General features: G+C 41.0%; 1 protein-coding gene across 2 annotated transcripts in view; it reads right to left on the reverse strand.

Moving 5' to 3' along the window:
- The window catches only part of zgc:110158 (uncharacterized protein LOC553590 homolog), a 42,401-nt gene extending 24,862 nt beyond the window's left edge, over positions 1–17,539 (reverse strand). The window contains exons 1-4 of one of the 2 annotated variants that reach the window (XM_044375445.1): positions 17,250–17,539; positions 9,385–9,457; positions 8,500–8,561; positions 3,916–4,000 (exon numbers count right to left, since the gene is read on the reverse strand). In XM_044375445.1, coding sequence (XP_044231380.1) covers positions 3,916–4,000; positions 8,500–8,561; positions 9,385–9,457; positions 17,250–17,305 — 276 coding nt within the window. In that variant the 5' untranslated portion in view covers positions 17,306–17,539. The remainder of the gene's footprint in view (positions 1–3,915; positions 4,001–8,499; positions 8,562–9,384; positions 9,458–17,249) is intronic. The other variant, XM_044375444.1, reaches the window with a different exon arrangement.
- Between the last annotated feature and the right edge of the window lie 641 nt (positions 17,540–18,180).

Raw genomic sequence — 18,180 nt, forward strand, 5'->3', positions numbered from 1 at the left:
AATTAAGGTAACAGTCTAACAGCCCCTACATTATACTTTTATAACCAGAGTCAGGACTTGATTGTACCCATAAGCCTTTGCTGCGTCTCTGCATCCAGCAGAGAGAACTGTGATAATGCCTCTTAAATGCTGGCTTGCAATCTAGCAATCCTCAAAAGACTAAGAAACTCTTTTGAGGTAAGGTGAAATATTTTTTCTTCTTCCGATGCCTCTAACCGGCTCGTTCTTTTGAAACCAGTAGAAAGGACCTGTGCTCAGAGACTAGCCTCAGGGGGCTGGAGCCAAAATTAAACCGGTCCCGTCTCCTTCGCTTTATCACTGTTAGGAGCAGACAAGCAACCATGTAGCACACCCATCTACATTTATACAGTCACACACACACACACACACACACAGGGTTAACTGGCACGCTGGCACTGAGGGTGTGAGCCCCTCCACCCTCCTTCTATGGGCTGGTTGCCAAAGATGCCCCTCGTCCAAAAACACACACACACACACACACACACACACACACACACACACACACACACAAATCCCTGGCTTAGCCTCGGCCCAGTGCTGGGATTACCGGATTAGAACTCTATTCCATTATCTCCCCACACTATACAGCGCACACACACACACACACACACACACACACACACATACACACACACACAATGCCACACTGTCTTGGCCAGAGAGGACAGGCTGAAGACAGACGCACAGTGTCAATCACGACACATGACATTTACACACAAGAGGATACAGTTACAGTTTCTCGCCACAGTGGAGAAGAAACTCTTATTTACATTATTATTAAGCAGCATGGTGGAGTTGACCTCGGTCCAAACCCCGGTGACGGCACGCACAGGGTCCGATGGCCCGGGGCCAGTAAAAGTTTATGCAGGGCAACTTGACTGGCCAGTGACTGGCCAATCAGAAGTCATGGGTAAATCCATTTAAACACGGCCTTTCCTGCCCTAGCATCATTCATCTATCATACTCATTGTCATACTCAAAAAAAAAAATGTCCGCAAAAGAAACATACCAGGCTACGAAAAGAAAGAGGGGCTTTCTACTTTTGTGGAAGCAACAATACTCCTGGGTGGAAAATGTGAGCAATGCGTAAGCGTGTTCTATGTGTTCAATCCATACAGAGTCTGACCTGCGTTCAGCGTCTCTGTCCACAGGAGCAGCTGTCTGTCAGCTGCAGCTCATGGGGAGCTGAGAGGACAGCGGCTGGCTGGCTGGCTAACTCGCCTTCACCAGGCTGACTGACAGCAGAAATGTACTGAACCAAAATAGTTTTCATGTCGGCTCCATGGGAAGAAATCAACTGTGTTTGTATTTATTGATTCATTGATTTTATTTCCCCGCCCACCGTAGCGAGTTAGGGGAATCTGCCTGTAGTGAAACAGGCAAGCTCACAGACAGACTGGGAGCCTTGATTAATCTATGTAGATACCGTTAATAAGTTCAAAACACATATACAACGAGATATTAATATGACATAAACAGCTGTCTGTGCAAAGTACGCTTCACTAAACGTGACAGAAGTAGACTCGGACCGTAAAAACGTGCAGGGGGTCTCTGTGAGATGTGCATCACTCACCGAGTCAGTGTGGATTGATACGTTTAATAAAATGAAAGCGTATCTGCTCCATGAGACACGTGAGTGACGGACGGACGTCAAAAACGCTTCTAAAAACGCATCCTATGTGCCACGAAACGTATCGAGACGGACTAGAGGAACCGTCTCGATGTAAACACACTGACAAGGCTGCTCTTCATTAGCCTGGAGGGTCCAGACATGGAGCGGTTCAACTCCATGTCTGTAGTGGACAGGTGGCTCGCGGAAGCAGACAGAAGGAGCTCGGAGTGAAGACAAGCACACAAACAAATGTCATTATGTTCTTTCTCTCACTGTCCTATCTTATCGAGTACATTTCTGCAGATCTCTCGGCATTGTCTCAGTCCTTGACACAAGAGTTCATTATCAACATCATCCATATTCCCTAAAATGTTATTATCATAAATTATGTTCTCTTCTGTCTATGTATTTCATCGTCTCTGGCTTTTATACACATTTTCTAATCCAATATGTGCTTAACTTTATCAGTTGCATGTTTGTGTAATATATCAACATTACATATGCATAACTAAAGGAAAACAACCATATCTAAACTTAACTGTTGTAGGTATTATGTACACAATGAATAAATCATAAAATTACAGGGGGGAAAAAAGTTATTTCATTTTTTCGGCTGCCAGGCCAGTAAAACTCTGATCTACTGGCCAAGTGGGCCACTGGGGAAAAAATGATACATTGGACAGTGACGCAGCTCAAGTGTCCTCAGGCAAGACGCTGAATCCCTACAAACTCCGGAAAGGCTCCTCCATAGTTGACCCTGACCTCTGACCTTTGACCTCCATGTGAAGCAAGACATGAGAAAAATTTCTCTTTCAAGCATTCAGAGACATCAAATGATTCCTCAAGGATGCACACATTTACACGAACAAAGTGAACAAAACTCTGGGTTGTATAATTCTTGATGAAAAAATATTCACAAGGATTACGATTTTCTTTTATATATTCTTAAATATTCCTTCTGTAATCTCCTGCAACTATATGAGAGCCTGTCAGTTTGGGTTGTCAGCCAGCAATAATCTGCAACTTTCTGTGGCCTTTCCAGCTTTACTATACTGTACTTTGTGAAGATGTTTCAAGTGGTTGTAAAAATTAAAATGCTGTTACTGTTCAGTGTTGCAACTATGGAAAAAACACTGCTTGCAGAGTAGCTACAGTACATCCTGTTGAGTGTCATCATCGTCTTTGAATCAGCAAAACTTCCACACAACAGAATCTGACCCTCACGGGACAAGAGGAACCAATTCGTCACAAGTGAAGTTTAAAATAACATTAGTTTTCTCTTATTAAGACTTATTTTGTTCTTTGCTTTTGTTGTTCCTTTAAAAGGACAGGTTCACAATTTTTCATGTCTGTCTTGAAACGACACTCGGGTTTGTTTTGCTGTAATCATTTCTCCTGGTAATACTGACCATTCCTTTCTAATGCACTGCACTGCAATATCCACAGTCCTTCTGTGCAAAAAAGATTTAAAGCTAATATGAGGCTTCATCAATCCAAATTAGTCAAATCAAGTGGATATCTTTTGAAACGTACAGCCTTTTTAGGACAAATTTCCCTTTTTCTTACAGTCCCTCCACTGCAGCTCAACAAGGAAACGCTGTCGGGGAAACACAAAGAGGGAAATTTCTACCAAACGGACCAACTTTGTCTAACTCACTGCTGAAGCCTTTTAAGACCCACTTGAAAAATTGTAACCCTATCATTAAAAGTTTTTTTATTTTCACTGTAGTATGTTTTTAACAGATTTGTTTTTCTTTCCGAACCCTCTGCTTTTGCAAAGTTAGCCATGAGGTATAATATAGTCTCGTCATTTATTGATGCAACTTTGCAAGTTAGCAACGCTTAGTTTAATGCAACACATTCTACCTTTCTGCTACAAATATGGTAGAATCATCATACCTAAAAGACATATAAATGGAAATTCTGATTTGAATATGATTATTATTGCTACCTTAATGACTTCTGGTCAGCTGGTAACTCCAGTTGTTAAGAGAAACAGCAAAAAATTGATTCCCAATACTTTTAATTGATAACTGTCCCTGCCCAACTGTCCTTGTGCGAGACACCATCTTCTACCTGCTTTTATGTGTGCCACTTCAAAACTCTCCCACACATTTGACCTTGCTGTTAAAATGTAAACAGTGTTTATGTGTGTGTGTGTGTGTGTGTGTGTGTCTCAGGCAGGTGCACAAAGAATTAAATACCTAAAGACTGTGGTTGTTCTCTGTAAAAAAAAAAGAAAAAAAAGAAAGAAGTGGCAGCAGCGCCCGTATGTCACTTACATAGTCATGGAAGGCCTTGGCCTCACTCGAGTGCTCGCATGTCTCCCGTCGGTCTGGAGCTGCACAATACAAGTCCCAGAATACACTGAAATGGAGGAGGGGGGAGAGGAGGTCAGAGGTTACCAAACAGAGCAATACAAGCAAATGTGCGACAGCTATTCATAACCCATTCACACACACTCACTATCTCACTAGCGCTCTTAAACTGCCTCTTACACACTTGAGCATCATTGTAAGAGGGACACAATGGTAGTGTCACCCCCTCAATCAACCTCTCACTCACTCAAAACACACACACACACACGTATTACACCACATACACATGTATTAGCAATACTTGCATGAACCTTTCATTCACTGCGTCTGTTTCTTAAACTGTTACACTGACTGAACCACACAGATAAATGTAACATCCTAAACAAAATCCCTAAAAAAACCTGCTTACACAAGTGATGTCTGACTTGTAAACAGCCATTTGTTCATTATTTGGTGCTATATAGATAAACTATTTCCATACACGCTTCTGTTTGAGTCTATTTGGTCAGCCAAAGTGGAAAATCACAAAGTCACACACACGTAACCACAACTCTAACCACTTGTGTGATACCTGTCTAAGAGGTCCTAATTGGATCAGTCTTTGTGTATCAATTTAGTGAAAGTAAACCAAGTGAAACAGGGACACAGTTAATGAGAAGACTAATCACACTTCACATGTTGTGGCAATTCGCAACGCACGCAGACATGTTGAATCCCAAAACATCTGGATTTTTTTTTCATACACTTGTGCACTTCATAGGACAAGATGGAATCTCCAACTCATTGTTAACTCTGAGTCTGAGATATTTGAGCGCATAAGTGGAATTTATGGATATTTTGATCTGAGAAGTCGACATATTCTCCGAGAGTTCAGAGAGTACTATCAGCTACAGAGCTGCACGGCTGATAAGCATGTCAGTGTGTTGTTCAAGGATGCATCAACTCTGTGTTTGCTCACAGTTCAAGGTGAAGTGTGCATCAATGAAAGAAAAAAAAAAAAAACGGCTTTGCTTTAAGCTGTACTATCTAAGCATGAGCCTATACGAGACAACATAACTTTAATTATATTTCTTATATGTGCAAAGAGAGAACCTCTAGATTTAAGTCCTTAATTGAACAAGGGATCAAACTTACTTAGAGTTACCCCAGCTTGTATGCTTTCAAATTATTATTCTGTTCATTCATTTTCTTTTTACTAAAACATGTCCTTGGTCTCATAATGCTGATGGTGCTCAATAGGCCCGATCTTCATTCTTCTGAGTCAGCAGAGCCACCCCCCGAGGTGAAGAGTTACACTAGATACTGTACTTTTTTTAAGACCATTTAAGGGTATATTTACAAGTCCGTAATTTTACATCCGCTGGTTTTTAAATATTTGTTCCTTTGTAATATGTACAGTACTAATTTCCTACTGAAGTGTCCTTCAGCGACACAGTGAATCCATTCGATTCGTTATCATAGTATAAACAATACTTTTTGTACTTTCCATGTTTTAGACGAGAGTGGTGAAGATCATGTGATCCACACATGCAATAAAACATTAATGCAAATTCAGCTAGACATTTTTATTCACTTATTTTTAAAATGTTATGATAATTTCTTCAAATTTAAGGTGCTTTAGCTTTCATATCTTGTGTAATGAGTCGTTTAAGGCATGTAAGACATGTAAAATCTAGTGTAAAGCAGACACACTTTTAATTGAGTAAAACAATGTAGAAGCCTCTTGGTTCAGCTCGGACTCTTCCTTCGTCTTCAAGAGTCTAAAATGAGGGCATGAAACAGGCTCTACTTGCGTCAAACTTCATAACAATTAGCTAAAGGTGAAGGATTTAGTATCATTATGTTGGAACTAGAGCTGCAACAAATACAGTTTTCAAATTCCAGCTTCTGAAATGTGAATATTTGTCTTCTATGATAACAAACTGCGTATCTTTGGTTTTAGACTATTAATCTCTTCTTTAAGCTCTTTAGGAATTATGAACATTCTTCATCATTTCCAGACATTTGACTAATCCATCACTTAAGAAAATAATCAATAATGAAAATAATGTTTAGTTGCAGCTATTCCTCAGCAATGATCATTCAGGGCATTTAGATAAATTGGGTCCTCAGGAAGCAGCTTCATACACTGTATCTCATACAGATGTCATGATATGAGACTAGATATTGTGATATGGCATAAGTGTTGTCTTTTCCTGGTTTTAAAGGCTGAATTACAGTAAAGTGATGTAATTTTCCGAACTTAGCAGACTGTTCTAGCTCTTCTATTATTTTCCTTTTCCTGTTAAGTCATTATATCCACATTACTGGTGATTATTTATCAAAAATCTCATTGTGTAAATATTTTGTGAAAGCATCGATAGTCATCCCTACAATATTGTTGCAATATCACTAGAGGTGTTTGGTCAAAAATATTGTGATATTTGATTTTGTCCACATCGCCCAGTCCTAACTGCATCACTAACAGACTTCAAATATGCCAGCCTGGATTTAAAAAATATGGTAGTAGGTAGGGGAGAAATCTGATAACTGACGAACTGCGTGTGAACAGTGGATGTGGGTTTTACAGTAATATGTTTAGTGCGGATGTAAAGGTGTGCGAAATCCTGGCTTATCCTGATTTCTCCCGGTAATCAGGTTTCATGTGTGCATGTAAACAGAGCGAATGTGAACTACGGGTGACAGCGACGTCCAAAAAACAAGTGAAATTGCTGATTGGTGCTTAAGGTGTTGACCCTAAAAGGTCAAATCTTAGCCAGGGGCAGAAATGACGGGGGGGAGAGCGGAGGGAGAGGTGACACAAAGGAAGCTGGAATGCAACGGGTTAATCTGCTAAGAATCCCTCTCCCACGTGAACAAAGGAGAAAAGTGGGAGGTGGGGGGCACACAAAGGGTGACGAGAGGGTGAGGAGGAGGAGGGGGAATATAGGGGGTGGGGGGCATTCTCTAACCATCTGGATCTATTGTTTCAGGGACGGGGGTGTAGGATGGAAAACTGGAGGAGGGGAGAGGGTAGAAGACGGGGAGGGAGGGGGTCACGCCCTCGGTGAGTCTGGTCAACCCCAAGGCTGTGACTGTGCAAGACCTCCCACCCATGAAAGTCATTTTTAATCATTCAATCACAGCTAAGTTTTTTTTTTAAAGCCACGTGAATATCTGTTGCTTATGTTTACATACGTGAGTTTTATATATTCAAATTTGAATTATGGCTCTTTTAAAAGCCTTTAGACCATGAAAGTGCAATCGAAGCTACTGTTTATGAATATGACAGTTATTACGATAAAAATTTTCATATCAGTTGATATCAATTATTATCACAATAAATGTCAAATTATTATTTTTTTTCCCACTTTAAAGGCTGATTTTTGCTCCTCAGTGAAAGTTGAAGAAACCAGATGATTAAATTGTGGTTTTAAACTATTCTTTATGGTCATAACATTTCACAAATCTGAGGTAAGACATTCAAAACAATTACAATGATTTAATCTTTTTGTCAACATCAAAATGTGCATGAATAAAATTAAGTAAAATCCTTTTTCAGTCCTGTTTCCTCGACAAAATATTGATAGAAAAATTAAAGTGCAGTTTGATACAGCAACACGTGTAAGATGGCTCAGACTGCAAAGTTAGTTACATGTCCAGTAATCACACAATAATGTGAGCATTTCAATTCCAACTAATTTATACAACTGAAAACAACCACAGCACAGAGCCTACAGAAATCACCTCTGCCCAGATGAAGCTGTGACCAGATGTGAGGAGGTAAGAGTATCGTCTCATTTCCAGTTGCTGGTGTTTCTGTGCCACTGGTAGCGTTCTCGCTGTTCTCAACCCAGTTCATTTTGCTATATTCTTCATTACTGCGGCTAATTACCCCCTGTACATTTAACCATACATGAGTTCTGCTCAAGCACTCACAGCTCTCTCCTTCTTTTAGCGACTTTCTCGCTAATCCCACAGTTGTTTACACGCCATTTAGATCTGCTAGTAACTTTAGCAGCTATGGCTTCTCTCTCTCTCTCCCTCTCGCTATCTCTTGCTCGGTGTATGTTATGTTTAGCTATTCTTCTGCCTACTTTAGTGATAATGGTACATGTAATAAATGTAGTTTATTTGCCATGATAGAGGTGAGGCTCAGTGAATTAGAAGTGCGGCTCTGCACCATGGAAACACAGTCGTCATTAACTGCTGTAGTTTGCCAGCCCCTGGCAGCCGGTGCAAAATCAGTTTAATAGTATCTAACGTTTATGGAACATTTGTTATATTTCTATCGTGGAAAATTATATTGATATAATTATAGTTATCGTTTTATCGCCCAGCCCTAATGACAGTAATGAATTATGTAAGGTCAGGATGGACACTGGAGCCCTATCAGTGAATATGTGTGTGTGTGTAGGGGAAAGGAGGGGCTGATACACAGCAAGCACATTTTGAGACATGAACTCTAAAAACTGTTTACACGCCCAAGCAAATACAATGGAACGGCTTATCAAAACAAACAAGAGAAAAGCAACCGCTCCTACTGGAAAAAGTGAAAGTGACACTTACCACCACCACGAATGGAGAAATCCAGGGGGCTCCCCTAATGTAATATTCTTCTCCCATCGAATCTGGGGAAGAGAGGAGAGAGGAGAAGAGAGGAGAGAGGAGAGGAGAGGAGAGAAGTCACTTGTGGCCACTAGAGAGAGGATTATGTCTGCAGATCCAGGGGTTAAGAACATATAATCAGTCAGTCTCAAACTGTCAGTGGCCTCGGACGTGATGATAGGCATCTTTCTAGCTCTGAACTTCTCCATCTTCCTGACTTTCTTCCCTCTCTGTCCTGTTCCTCTTCTTACATGTGAAGTCTTGTTATGACTCCAGAGAGAAACTCAAATCATATACTCTTTCATTCACTCACTGTTAGCCTGTCTGCATCACAGGGGCTTGGTAAAGTCTATATAACATCTACAATGTCCACAACAACTGGACAGTGCTGAACTAATGCTACAATTGGAGGCTGCAGCGGTTGTTTTTACACTAAAGATTCACCGTGGTGGACAGTGAGCAGGATCTGGTGTAACTTTATAGAATTTGTTTATGAAAAACATATGCAACATCTTGCGCTCTGTAACCATATGTTGCATGTTTGCACTAACAATGTAGAGTTTATGTGGGAGGGCTAGAAGTTGTACATCCACTATCTATTATCTACTACAGCAGAGTTACAGTATCTACAGTTTTACTAACTAAGAATGGAGCAGTTTTACATTCACAAGTAATCAAGGCCCATGTTTCAGGTAACAAGAGTTTAATAAGGCCTTTTTTTTGGGATGTGGGTTTACTTGCTGATTATCGTCTTCACAAATGGCACAAAGAATGAGGGGACTTCAGAGTGGACAGTTTGAGTGCAGTGTTTTTATAAACTGGATAAGGTTAAAGATGCCATCTTACCTCAGACAGGAAGGTCTGTGCTGACTTCTGTGCTCCCACATGTAGCAGGTACTCGTACACATATAACGCTAACCTGAAAAGCAAAAGGAAAACAACGTTAGTAACCAAATTCAGTTTCTCACAACCACCATGGTGTCAGACTCTCCTGATTTGCAACCAGCATGCACACTACAAGTAGACTTTTCAACTAAATGGTCCCAGAAACCCATTGTAGGAACCAGGAAGCTAAACTCAAATCAGGAACAACTTTAAGGTCTAGAAGTCCAATCAGCGTATTCACAGTTTTTTGTGTTTTGTTTTTATTATGTCTGAGGAACTGTGAGGTTTGGGAAAATTAGACCAATAAATGATTAAAAAGCAGCCATGTAATTTGAGAGGTCTCACGAGAAAACACACAGTCACCACCTGGAATTTACTGTTGTGTGATTGTGATGTTTGAATGGATGTGGGGAAAAGAGGTGGAAAAAGAGATAAAAAGTACTTTTAAAATGTGTCCTTAAGCAAAGATAAATGAGATTTTTTTTCTGGTTCTTTGGCAACTTTAATAACCTTACTGAAACAATTAGCAAATAAAGGAAAAGGGTCTACACTGGTTTTCTTGTTGGTTGACTTTCTTTATCTTGTTTGTTTTTCTTAATTAGTAAGAAAGTCATCTGCATTACTACAATTTAAACATCAGTAACATTAAAGAATGCTCCTTCCTAATCTTCATATTGATACCAATAACAACCACTGCTTGCTTGCAGGCATAACGAATGCCATGTAAAAGATGCCATGAAGACATGAAGCCTGTGTTCAAACAGACTTGCCAGTCCTGGACTGCTTGTCCGTAAAGTACTACCTCAGGAACAGGGGCAATTCGGGGATCAGAAACCACAGACCAGGACCTATAACTGGCTTTATGTTCCTATGGTTGAAATACAGGTGAAGCTCCAGAGAACCTCTAAAAAGGTTTCTGGGTTCCTAGAAATTCCTCAAATCACAACAGAACCCAAAAAAACACTCACGGACCTGTAAAAACCTGACCTGAAAAATATTCTGCTCTGCCTGAACACACCACATACCGACAGAAATAGCAGCATACAACAGGCATTCCCAGTAATTCCAGCAATATTTAAAAAAAAAATAGAATTAAAAAAAAAAAAAACCTCTCCAGACTTTTTCAAATCGTTGCTATTATAACAGGCCAGCCACACTTGAAAATTGTAATCCACCAGGGTCTATTAACAGACACAAGAACCATGCTGTGGAGTGGGAAACCCCAATTGGCCTAACATTGTACTCCTAACTCCTTCACTTAGTCATGTTTAATAGGCTGTTAATGGACCATCAATCGACCGACTACGTGGATATGACAGTGCCCCGCGTGCACAGAGCAGACTTGACAGGCCAATAAGGTCCTAATGAGAAGGACAGTAGCTCAGTGTCATAGTCCCCATTATTAGTCGATGGACTGATCAATGAAACATGGTTTTGAGATAATCAGGCTGTTGTGCAGTTTGTTTTTAAGCACTGACAGCCCTTTTACTTATCCAATGCTGTCTTCTCTAGTACTAAGTGAAGATAATGTCTATTTTAGCCTGTTGGACACGAGTTGGGAGTGAACATGGGAAGTAGAGCCAGAACGATAAGTCAATTAATTGATCGACAGACAATTAATCAACTAGTCTGATAAGTAATTATTTTAGTCATTACAATACCTTCTTTTACAGTAAAAATGACAATTTTTCTGGTTCCAGCTTTTCTTTGTCATACATGATAGTAAACTGTGTATTTTTGGATTTTTGACTGTTGGTCAGACAAAACAAGACATCTGAACATGTCGCCTTTGACTCTGGAAAATGATAACTGTCATTTTTCACAATTTTCCAACATTTTTTTATAGACCAAACGATTAGTCGATTGATTGAGAAAATAATCAGCAGATAAACTGATCGTGAAAATATGGGGAACTCCATACAAGACGCATGAAAACTGAATTAATTTTATATAAAACAGTTTTTGAAGAGTGATCAGGTGTTCTTCGGATTTACTCTTTTAGGTTTTACTTTCATGGTACGTCTATTGTACTGTTTGTATTTTCTATGTATTGTTTATGCTTCGTACAAGTAAAGATGTATTTTTATTGCACTGTATATTTTTTTATGAAGGCCAATTTTAAAACATGTGTTGCAAATTAGCTTAGGCTATAAATGCTATAGTATGTGGCATTCAGTTAATCTTCTATGCTTATGTATATGACCCTATAAAAATAAACATGGATAAATAAAAGAGCACAGAGTAAATGTCCATATGTGGGATAGTAAAGCTCAGCACACTTTTCTGTGAGGGTCAAAGTTAAAACGCTCTCATGTTTAGTTAATATTTCTGTTAAATGCTCAGGAATCAAGCTCCAGATGAGGAGAGAAAACAAAATAGCAACAACAGCTGTGGTGTGTTACGATGTGCCCGACCTGCTCTTACTACTAATGGTATGCAAATGTTTAAAATATGCATTGTTAGTATGCAAATTAAGTCTGTAAAAAGATATGAATAGGCAAACAGACAGAAACTGTAGTATGGAGACTATGGTCGCTACATGATCATACCTTGTCCTTCACACAGAAATAACCCACTTGGGGGACGATTTCTAAACATCATCACAGCTGGAGGAGGCAGCAGCTGGCGGATTTAAATGTATGTTTCTGAAGAATTTTATGATTAAATGTGTTTTTAATCACAAAAGATCTAAACCAGAAACCAACAAAGTTCTCATCATGATCAGTCCTGCTTGGATTTGAAAGACTTGTGGTACGTGGTATAAGGGTACAATCAGCACTCCACATATTGATGAGTACAAATTTGATTTATTAAGTATTTGGTACTATAGAAAAGTAGAATTGTGATAATTATTAGAAGACATTTTCAAACCTGTGTTGTTAAGTCTGGTTGAACCGGACTCTGGTTCGTTTTCCCTCTTGGAACAATTCCTTTGGGCAGATCTGAACACTGCAATCATACTCGGATCAAAACAATGGTACCAAGACCCTTTAGGAGAAGTGGTCTTGGATTGGCACCAAACAAATTCTTTTGGCGTGGTGGTTCGTTTGCAGTGGGAACGTCTGACTCCAATCCAACCCAACTACTAGGCATTCAATGCAAGTTTGAACTAAACAGCTCCTGTAGCTAGGTCCACTTTGTCTACTGGGTTGCGGATGAGTGAAATCAACAGTTGCTAGCAGTTAGCCGTAGAGTGAATCAAGATCTGATCTGGACTAGCGCAACGAAGTATGTTGAATTTTTGGGATTTGGGCAGATAGTAGCTACTTCCTGTGTTTACATTCTTGCTGCTGCCCCAGACACAACCAACCAATGAGCAGAGTGAACGTTCTCACATGGCTTTTGGTGATGCATTTTGGTTTGCTTGGATTTTTTTGACCAAAAGAGAGAAAACACAACAACTTTACCAACTCATCAACTGATTCGGACCAGAATGGACAAACTGTAGGTTTGAAAACGGCTTTGACACAGCTGTAGGTTAATGAGTTTCCATCAGGTTCCCTTTACTTTTACACCAAGTCTCCAACCTCATCTATATTCATCTGCAAAATCTCAAAGCTTTTCACAAGTACACATCCTGAATTACAGAAAACACTACAGCCACCATGCATGCTCTCCAGCTGTCCATCTATACACCATTTCAGACCAGCACAGCAGATATATGAAGGGATCAGTGCAAGTCAGCTCATCTGGCGCCAAGACATTTCTTACAACTTGGGCTGAACATTGGGCTGCACACTGCTTTGGGCGAACAGGTTTTTGTGTTATGGATTGAAATTGCATTTCAAGTTTCAGAAGTTTCAAGAACATCAAAGTGACTTCGTTATTATTTAAAAGAGAGAAGGCGTTAGAGATGAAGAGATCACGCAATGGAACGGTAAGCAGAAACTGAAACTTTACTTAGTAATTATGTAATTCTTTTTAATTCTACAGTTTATCTGTAACATGCATCAAAACACAGTTGCAGACTTGACTCTCGGTGAACAATGATGAGCACAGATTCACCTGTGATCCAATTTTTATTGTATAAATGGGTCAACTGCAGGTTGACCATACATTCAGTAGACCTGCCATCTTCTGTATAAAAGGGATAATGGTTTTGATGTGCAGTACGTGCGCGTGTGTCTGTGTATGCACAGCCGGCTGTCTGCTAGGACGGTAATAAATAGCTGAGGGTGTTCACCTCTTGCAGATTGTCACCAAGATAAGAAAACATACATGCGCAGACACACATCCAGATGGAACAAACAAACAGTGCAGAAGTGGCCTTTAATGCTAAACTTTCTAATGATCAGAGTTAATAATATTAAACTTTTTACATCTATCATACTACACTCAACAGTGACATCCTGACTGCATCTGCTTGCTTAATTAAGCACAGGTAGCAGGACAAATAGGTTGTTGTACAAATGACCGATACTCTTCAGAGGCTAAAGACTCTTCTTCTGCTAAGGGAGTCACAAAGCGCACGCAAACACACACACACACACACACACACACACACACACGACCACTTTAGCTAGGGGAATCTGACCACTTTCGGAGGCTCCTGGCAATTTGTAGGTCACAAAGCTCTCTGTGACCGCTGGTGTAGAGTGTAAGTCGCTGCCACTTGCAGGTCAGTCTCGTATTGGGCCACACACACACACACACACCTGCACAGCACACACAAATACACACACACACACACACACACAGATCATGGAGCATTTTACCTCAAGCACTTTGCTGTTTACTAATCACACTTGAACACCTACAGACTCTTATCATCCATACTGATTCTAACTGTTTTGAAACGATTGGGAAAACGCTCACAGGAATCTTTAGAGTACATTAAATGCTTCAAATATTGATATTGTTTGCATATCCCTGTACGCTACAGTTTTACTTGCTTTTTTTAATACATGTACAAGCCTTCTATAGGAAGTTGACTTGTAGGGAATAGTTAAGGACTTGGTCTTATGTCTAGGGAAAGGAGGATCACACTGCAGATCTCCCCCCAAGAGGCCTTCAATGAAATTTTTATGTGTGGTGTGTGTGTATGTGTGTTTTTGTGTGGGTTGCGAAAGGGGCTGCGTGTGTGTGCACCTGGCATACTGCATTATTAAAGCTCAGAAGCTAGCTCATAGAAAAGGAAGAGAAGTTTGAGGAGGAGGAGGAGGAGGAGGAGGAGGAGGAGGAGAAGGCGCTGACGACAACTGGGAGAGGGAGAAGCTATAGAATAGTGGAGTACAAGGAGAGGAGGAAAATTAGTTTTGACTGGAGCATAAGAGGGGGCATGCCCCACTTTTATGGAGGAGGAAACAGTAGGTGGTGCAGGGGGTCAGAGGAAACGTCAAGTCATGATTTAGAGGAAAAGAGGACAGCGGTGTAGGGCTAACAATTAATCAAAAATATTATTGAAATCACAATAAGTGCGTTATCCAAATCGTAGGAGCTGCATTTTTTTGGATAAAAAAAAAAAGTCACAACATACCATTATAAATGAAGTATTGTGGTGCTACAGAGAGCCTACAAATCATATTCTCCAGATGTAAGGGAACATGCTTGTTTGGTACAGACCCCAGCAAAAAAAAAAAAAAAAAAAAAAAAACACATAATTTTTTCAGTGAAAATGAAATGCAAACTTACCATTCCCATTAAAATCATGACTCATATTGCAACATCGGTAAAAATAATGTTCTTTTTATGCATACTGTTCAGCCCTATAGCTGTGTTTATTTTTGTGAAATGTGAAATTATACTCAGCAGGCAGGTAGAAAACCTAAAAGATTACTCCAGCAACGGGTATTTCCTTGTTTTTAAGGTTGGTTTTATGGCCCGGCAGCACCAAAGTTTTACTCCACACTGTTGAAACGACACTCAACTCACTTCTGATTTCACCCTCATCGTCTCGCATGCTGAAACCAAATTTTCGTCCTCCATCACACCATGTGAGGTAACCTCCTGACCTCCCTGTCCGCCGTTCTCCCTTGCATTCTGAGATGGGACATCGGTGCTTGCGTACGCTTAATCCCATAAAGTGAGAAATCTCCCTGATGTACATGACCGGCACACCTGACATCCAGCCCGAGGCTCCCGACAAAACCCCGTCTTTAAACATGGATGAGTCTGCCCACCAGATCCCCCTCTCTCTCTCTCTTCTGTCTCTTTTCTTTCTCTTCTGTCTCTCTCAACTCTGACGCAAAGCTGAGAGCAGCTGTTTCAGTCTGTCTCAATAATTCAACACTTGAGCGAAGGGATGAGGAGCAGCAAAAGGATGGGAAGCGAGAGTTAGGAGACAGATGAAGAAAGACGTGAGAAGAGAGCGATGCATGATGAGAGAATAAAGAATATGGTTTCACAACAGAGCAAAAGGAGGGGGTGGGGGGTGAGCTTAAGGTAATGAGGCGCCTGCTCATCTTAACAAAAACATACATGTGAGTCTGACATTTCTGTCCCATTTCAGATCCCACCCCAACCTGCTGACTGGTCCAGGGAGTCAGAGTGAGCATGTGCTGGTGTGTACAACCCATCCACTGTGAGGAATAAAGCCATAAACGTATATTTACCTCCAGGTTGTGCAACTGAACAGGAGCTATCATAAACCATTAACACATCGCAGGGCTCTAAAACAATCAAATCTGACAAAGTTTAATGAAAACACATGCAGGTCTTGGTTGGCTTTGTTACCAGCGACTATCAGCAAAGGAAGTTGGAGCTGATCAATCTATAAATACCGGCTTCTATTTCACAACTAATGCAACGATGTTTGTTGGATTTATATTCCAGATTAATTTGAAATCTCTGCTGATTGTTGGAACTGTTGGTAACCGTGCGGCATGCATCTCCTGAGCGAACAACAGGCATCGAGACGGTGGCATGCAGACAAAGGGATTGGAGGGCTACTGCTGCCCAAGCTAACACCACCTAAGTTTCCTGACAAAATGAGCCAACTGAGAAGCCTCTCTTTTGGGGTCTGCTACAGAAAGCGGTGGCGGCAATTACAAGCAAGTTTATCCGCAGCACTCGTTCGCACAACTCGGGGAGGGGGGTGACTGAAGAAAAAAATCTGTACGGGCCACAAAAGTTATGAGGCGCAGCTCCTACTCTTGCGCGGAGACGGTAGCGGCGGCTCTCCGCTCACCGAACGCACTCACATGGATACAATGTAGCCAGCTCGTTCGGAGACAGAGCACCGCCGTGGAACGTGGAAGCATTCTAGAACGCGTCCCTGCGCAATTTTTGTAACAAAGCTCCAAACAGCTGTATTCTATTTTTACCTGCTGCTTGAGCGGGGCGACACAAAAGCCAGCTAGCTACAATGCACAGCGTCACTACCAAATGCATTGTTCCTCTCACTGGGGCGAGATGGAAGTAAAGTGGGATCTCCCCCATCCACAATGCTCCTCACAGACAATTCAACCGCGAGTGCACATTTATGCATTATTACTTGGAAACACGTGCAGAAACACTCCCTCCCCCTTTTGTAGAAGCGGTGCAACTTTAGTCGCTTAAAAACCGCCACTCTCTTGGAAAGAAACAAGAAAAGACAAGAGTGAAACTGGCAGTGGAGTGTAGCTAGCTGCCTTGGGCTAACTTAGCAGCCATGCCTGTGTTAAGTTAAAGGATGCAGGAGGCACCAATACACGCAAAGTGGCGAACATAATAAATCAACTAACACAGCATCACTTTTTGTAGCTTGTATGTGAACAAAAAGAGCTGGCTGAACATGCGTTCCCCCGCTGAAGTGCCTGAGCAGCCTCTCACATCAGTTAGCAAGTTTAGCCACCTAGCACAGTCTTCTTGGCTGGATCTCTGTTGTGACAGTGCAATAATGTACTTACTTTTCTCTCGCTTGGCTATCGGAGGGGACCACAGCTCCTTTACCCTTGCCGTACATCTTGGAGGCTGTTCTGATACTTTATTTTATCCCACTCGACACCTGTCAAAGAAAGCTACCAGGAAAACCTACTATCTCCATAGCTACCCAGTTAGTGTTGTCTCCCTATCTCTCCCTTGCGCTCTCTTTGCTCCGGTTTCCTTTTTTTTCTACATCCCCAACATTGCCCACAAATCAGGCAGGGTTTCAGCCGGGGGGAACTTGAAACAGTCCACTGGTGGAGGTTTTTTTTTTTCAATCGCTGTTCCTGGATTCAGCTCACGCCCCCCCTGTTGTGAGATGGTGGGGGCTTCTTAAAGGCACAGTGTCTCAGTTTTTGTCGACTTCGCTCAAGTTCAAGTGCTCTTCTGGAGGCCTTCAAGTTCAGGCTTTACATTACATTTGAGTTTATGTTTAATACCAAATTGTCACTGCTAATCGCTATTAACGTTTTAACACTCTGTTTGAGTTTAAATGATACATTTCATTGCTTAATTTCTGTCCTAATGTCACACCATAAGGGCACTTGAGTGGCCCAAATGTCCCCCCTGGTTTAGCCTGTGTGCCCCCAAAGTGCTCCTGTGTTTAAAAGCCCAAGTACCTGTCCTGCAGTGTGGGCAACCGTGAATTTTAACATGCACAGAAGAGGTGCCTTTTATTAATTTTCACCCCTGACCCTTCAATAGTCCATGCACACCACTGATAGAAGTTATTAAATTACCTGATTACATAACAGTAAATAGGATAGGCCCCAGTACTTTCATTGTTTTTATATTTGTCTATCATTAAATTTATAAGAACAGCTGCTGAAAGCACAGATTTCATTCTGGAGTCACAAAAATATATCTATTTTAGGTTTTCTTGGAAGAAGAATTATAAGTTTTAGGATGTATAGC

Source organism: Thunnus albacares, chromosome 15, assembly GCF_914725855.1.
Source record: "Thunnus albacares chromosome 15, fThuAlb1.1, whole genome shotgun sequence".
NCBI lineage: Eukaryota > Metazoa > Chordata > Actinopteri > Scombriformes > Scombridae > Thunnus > Thunnus albacares.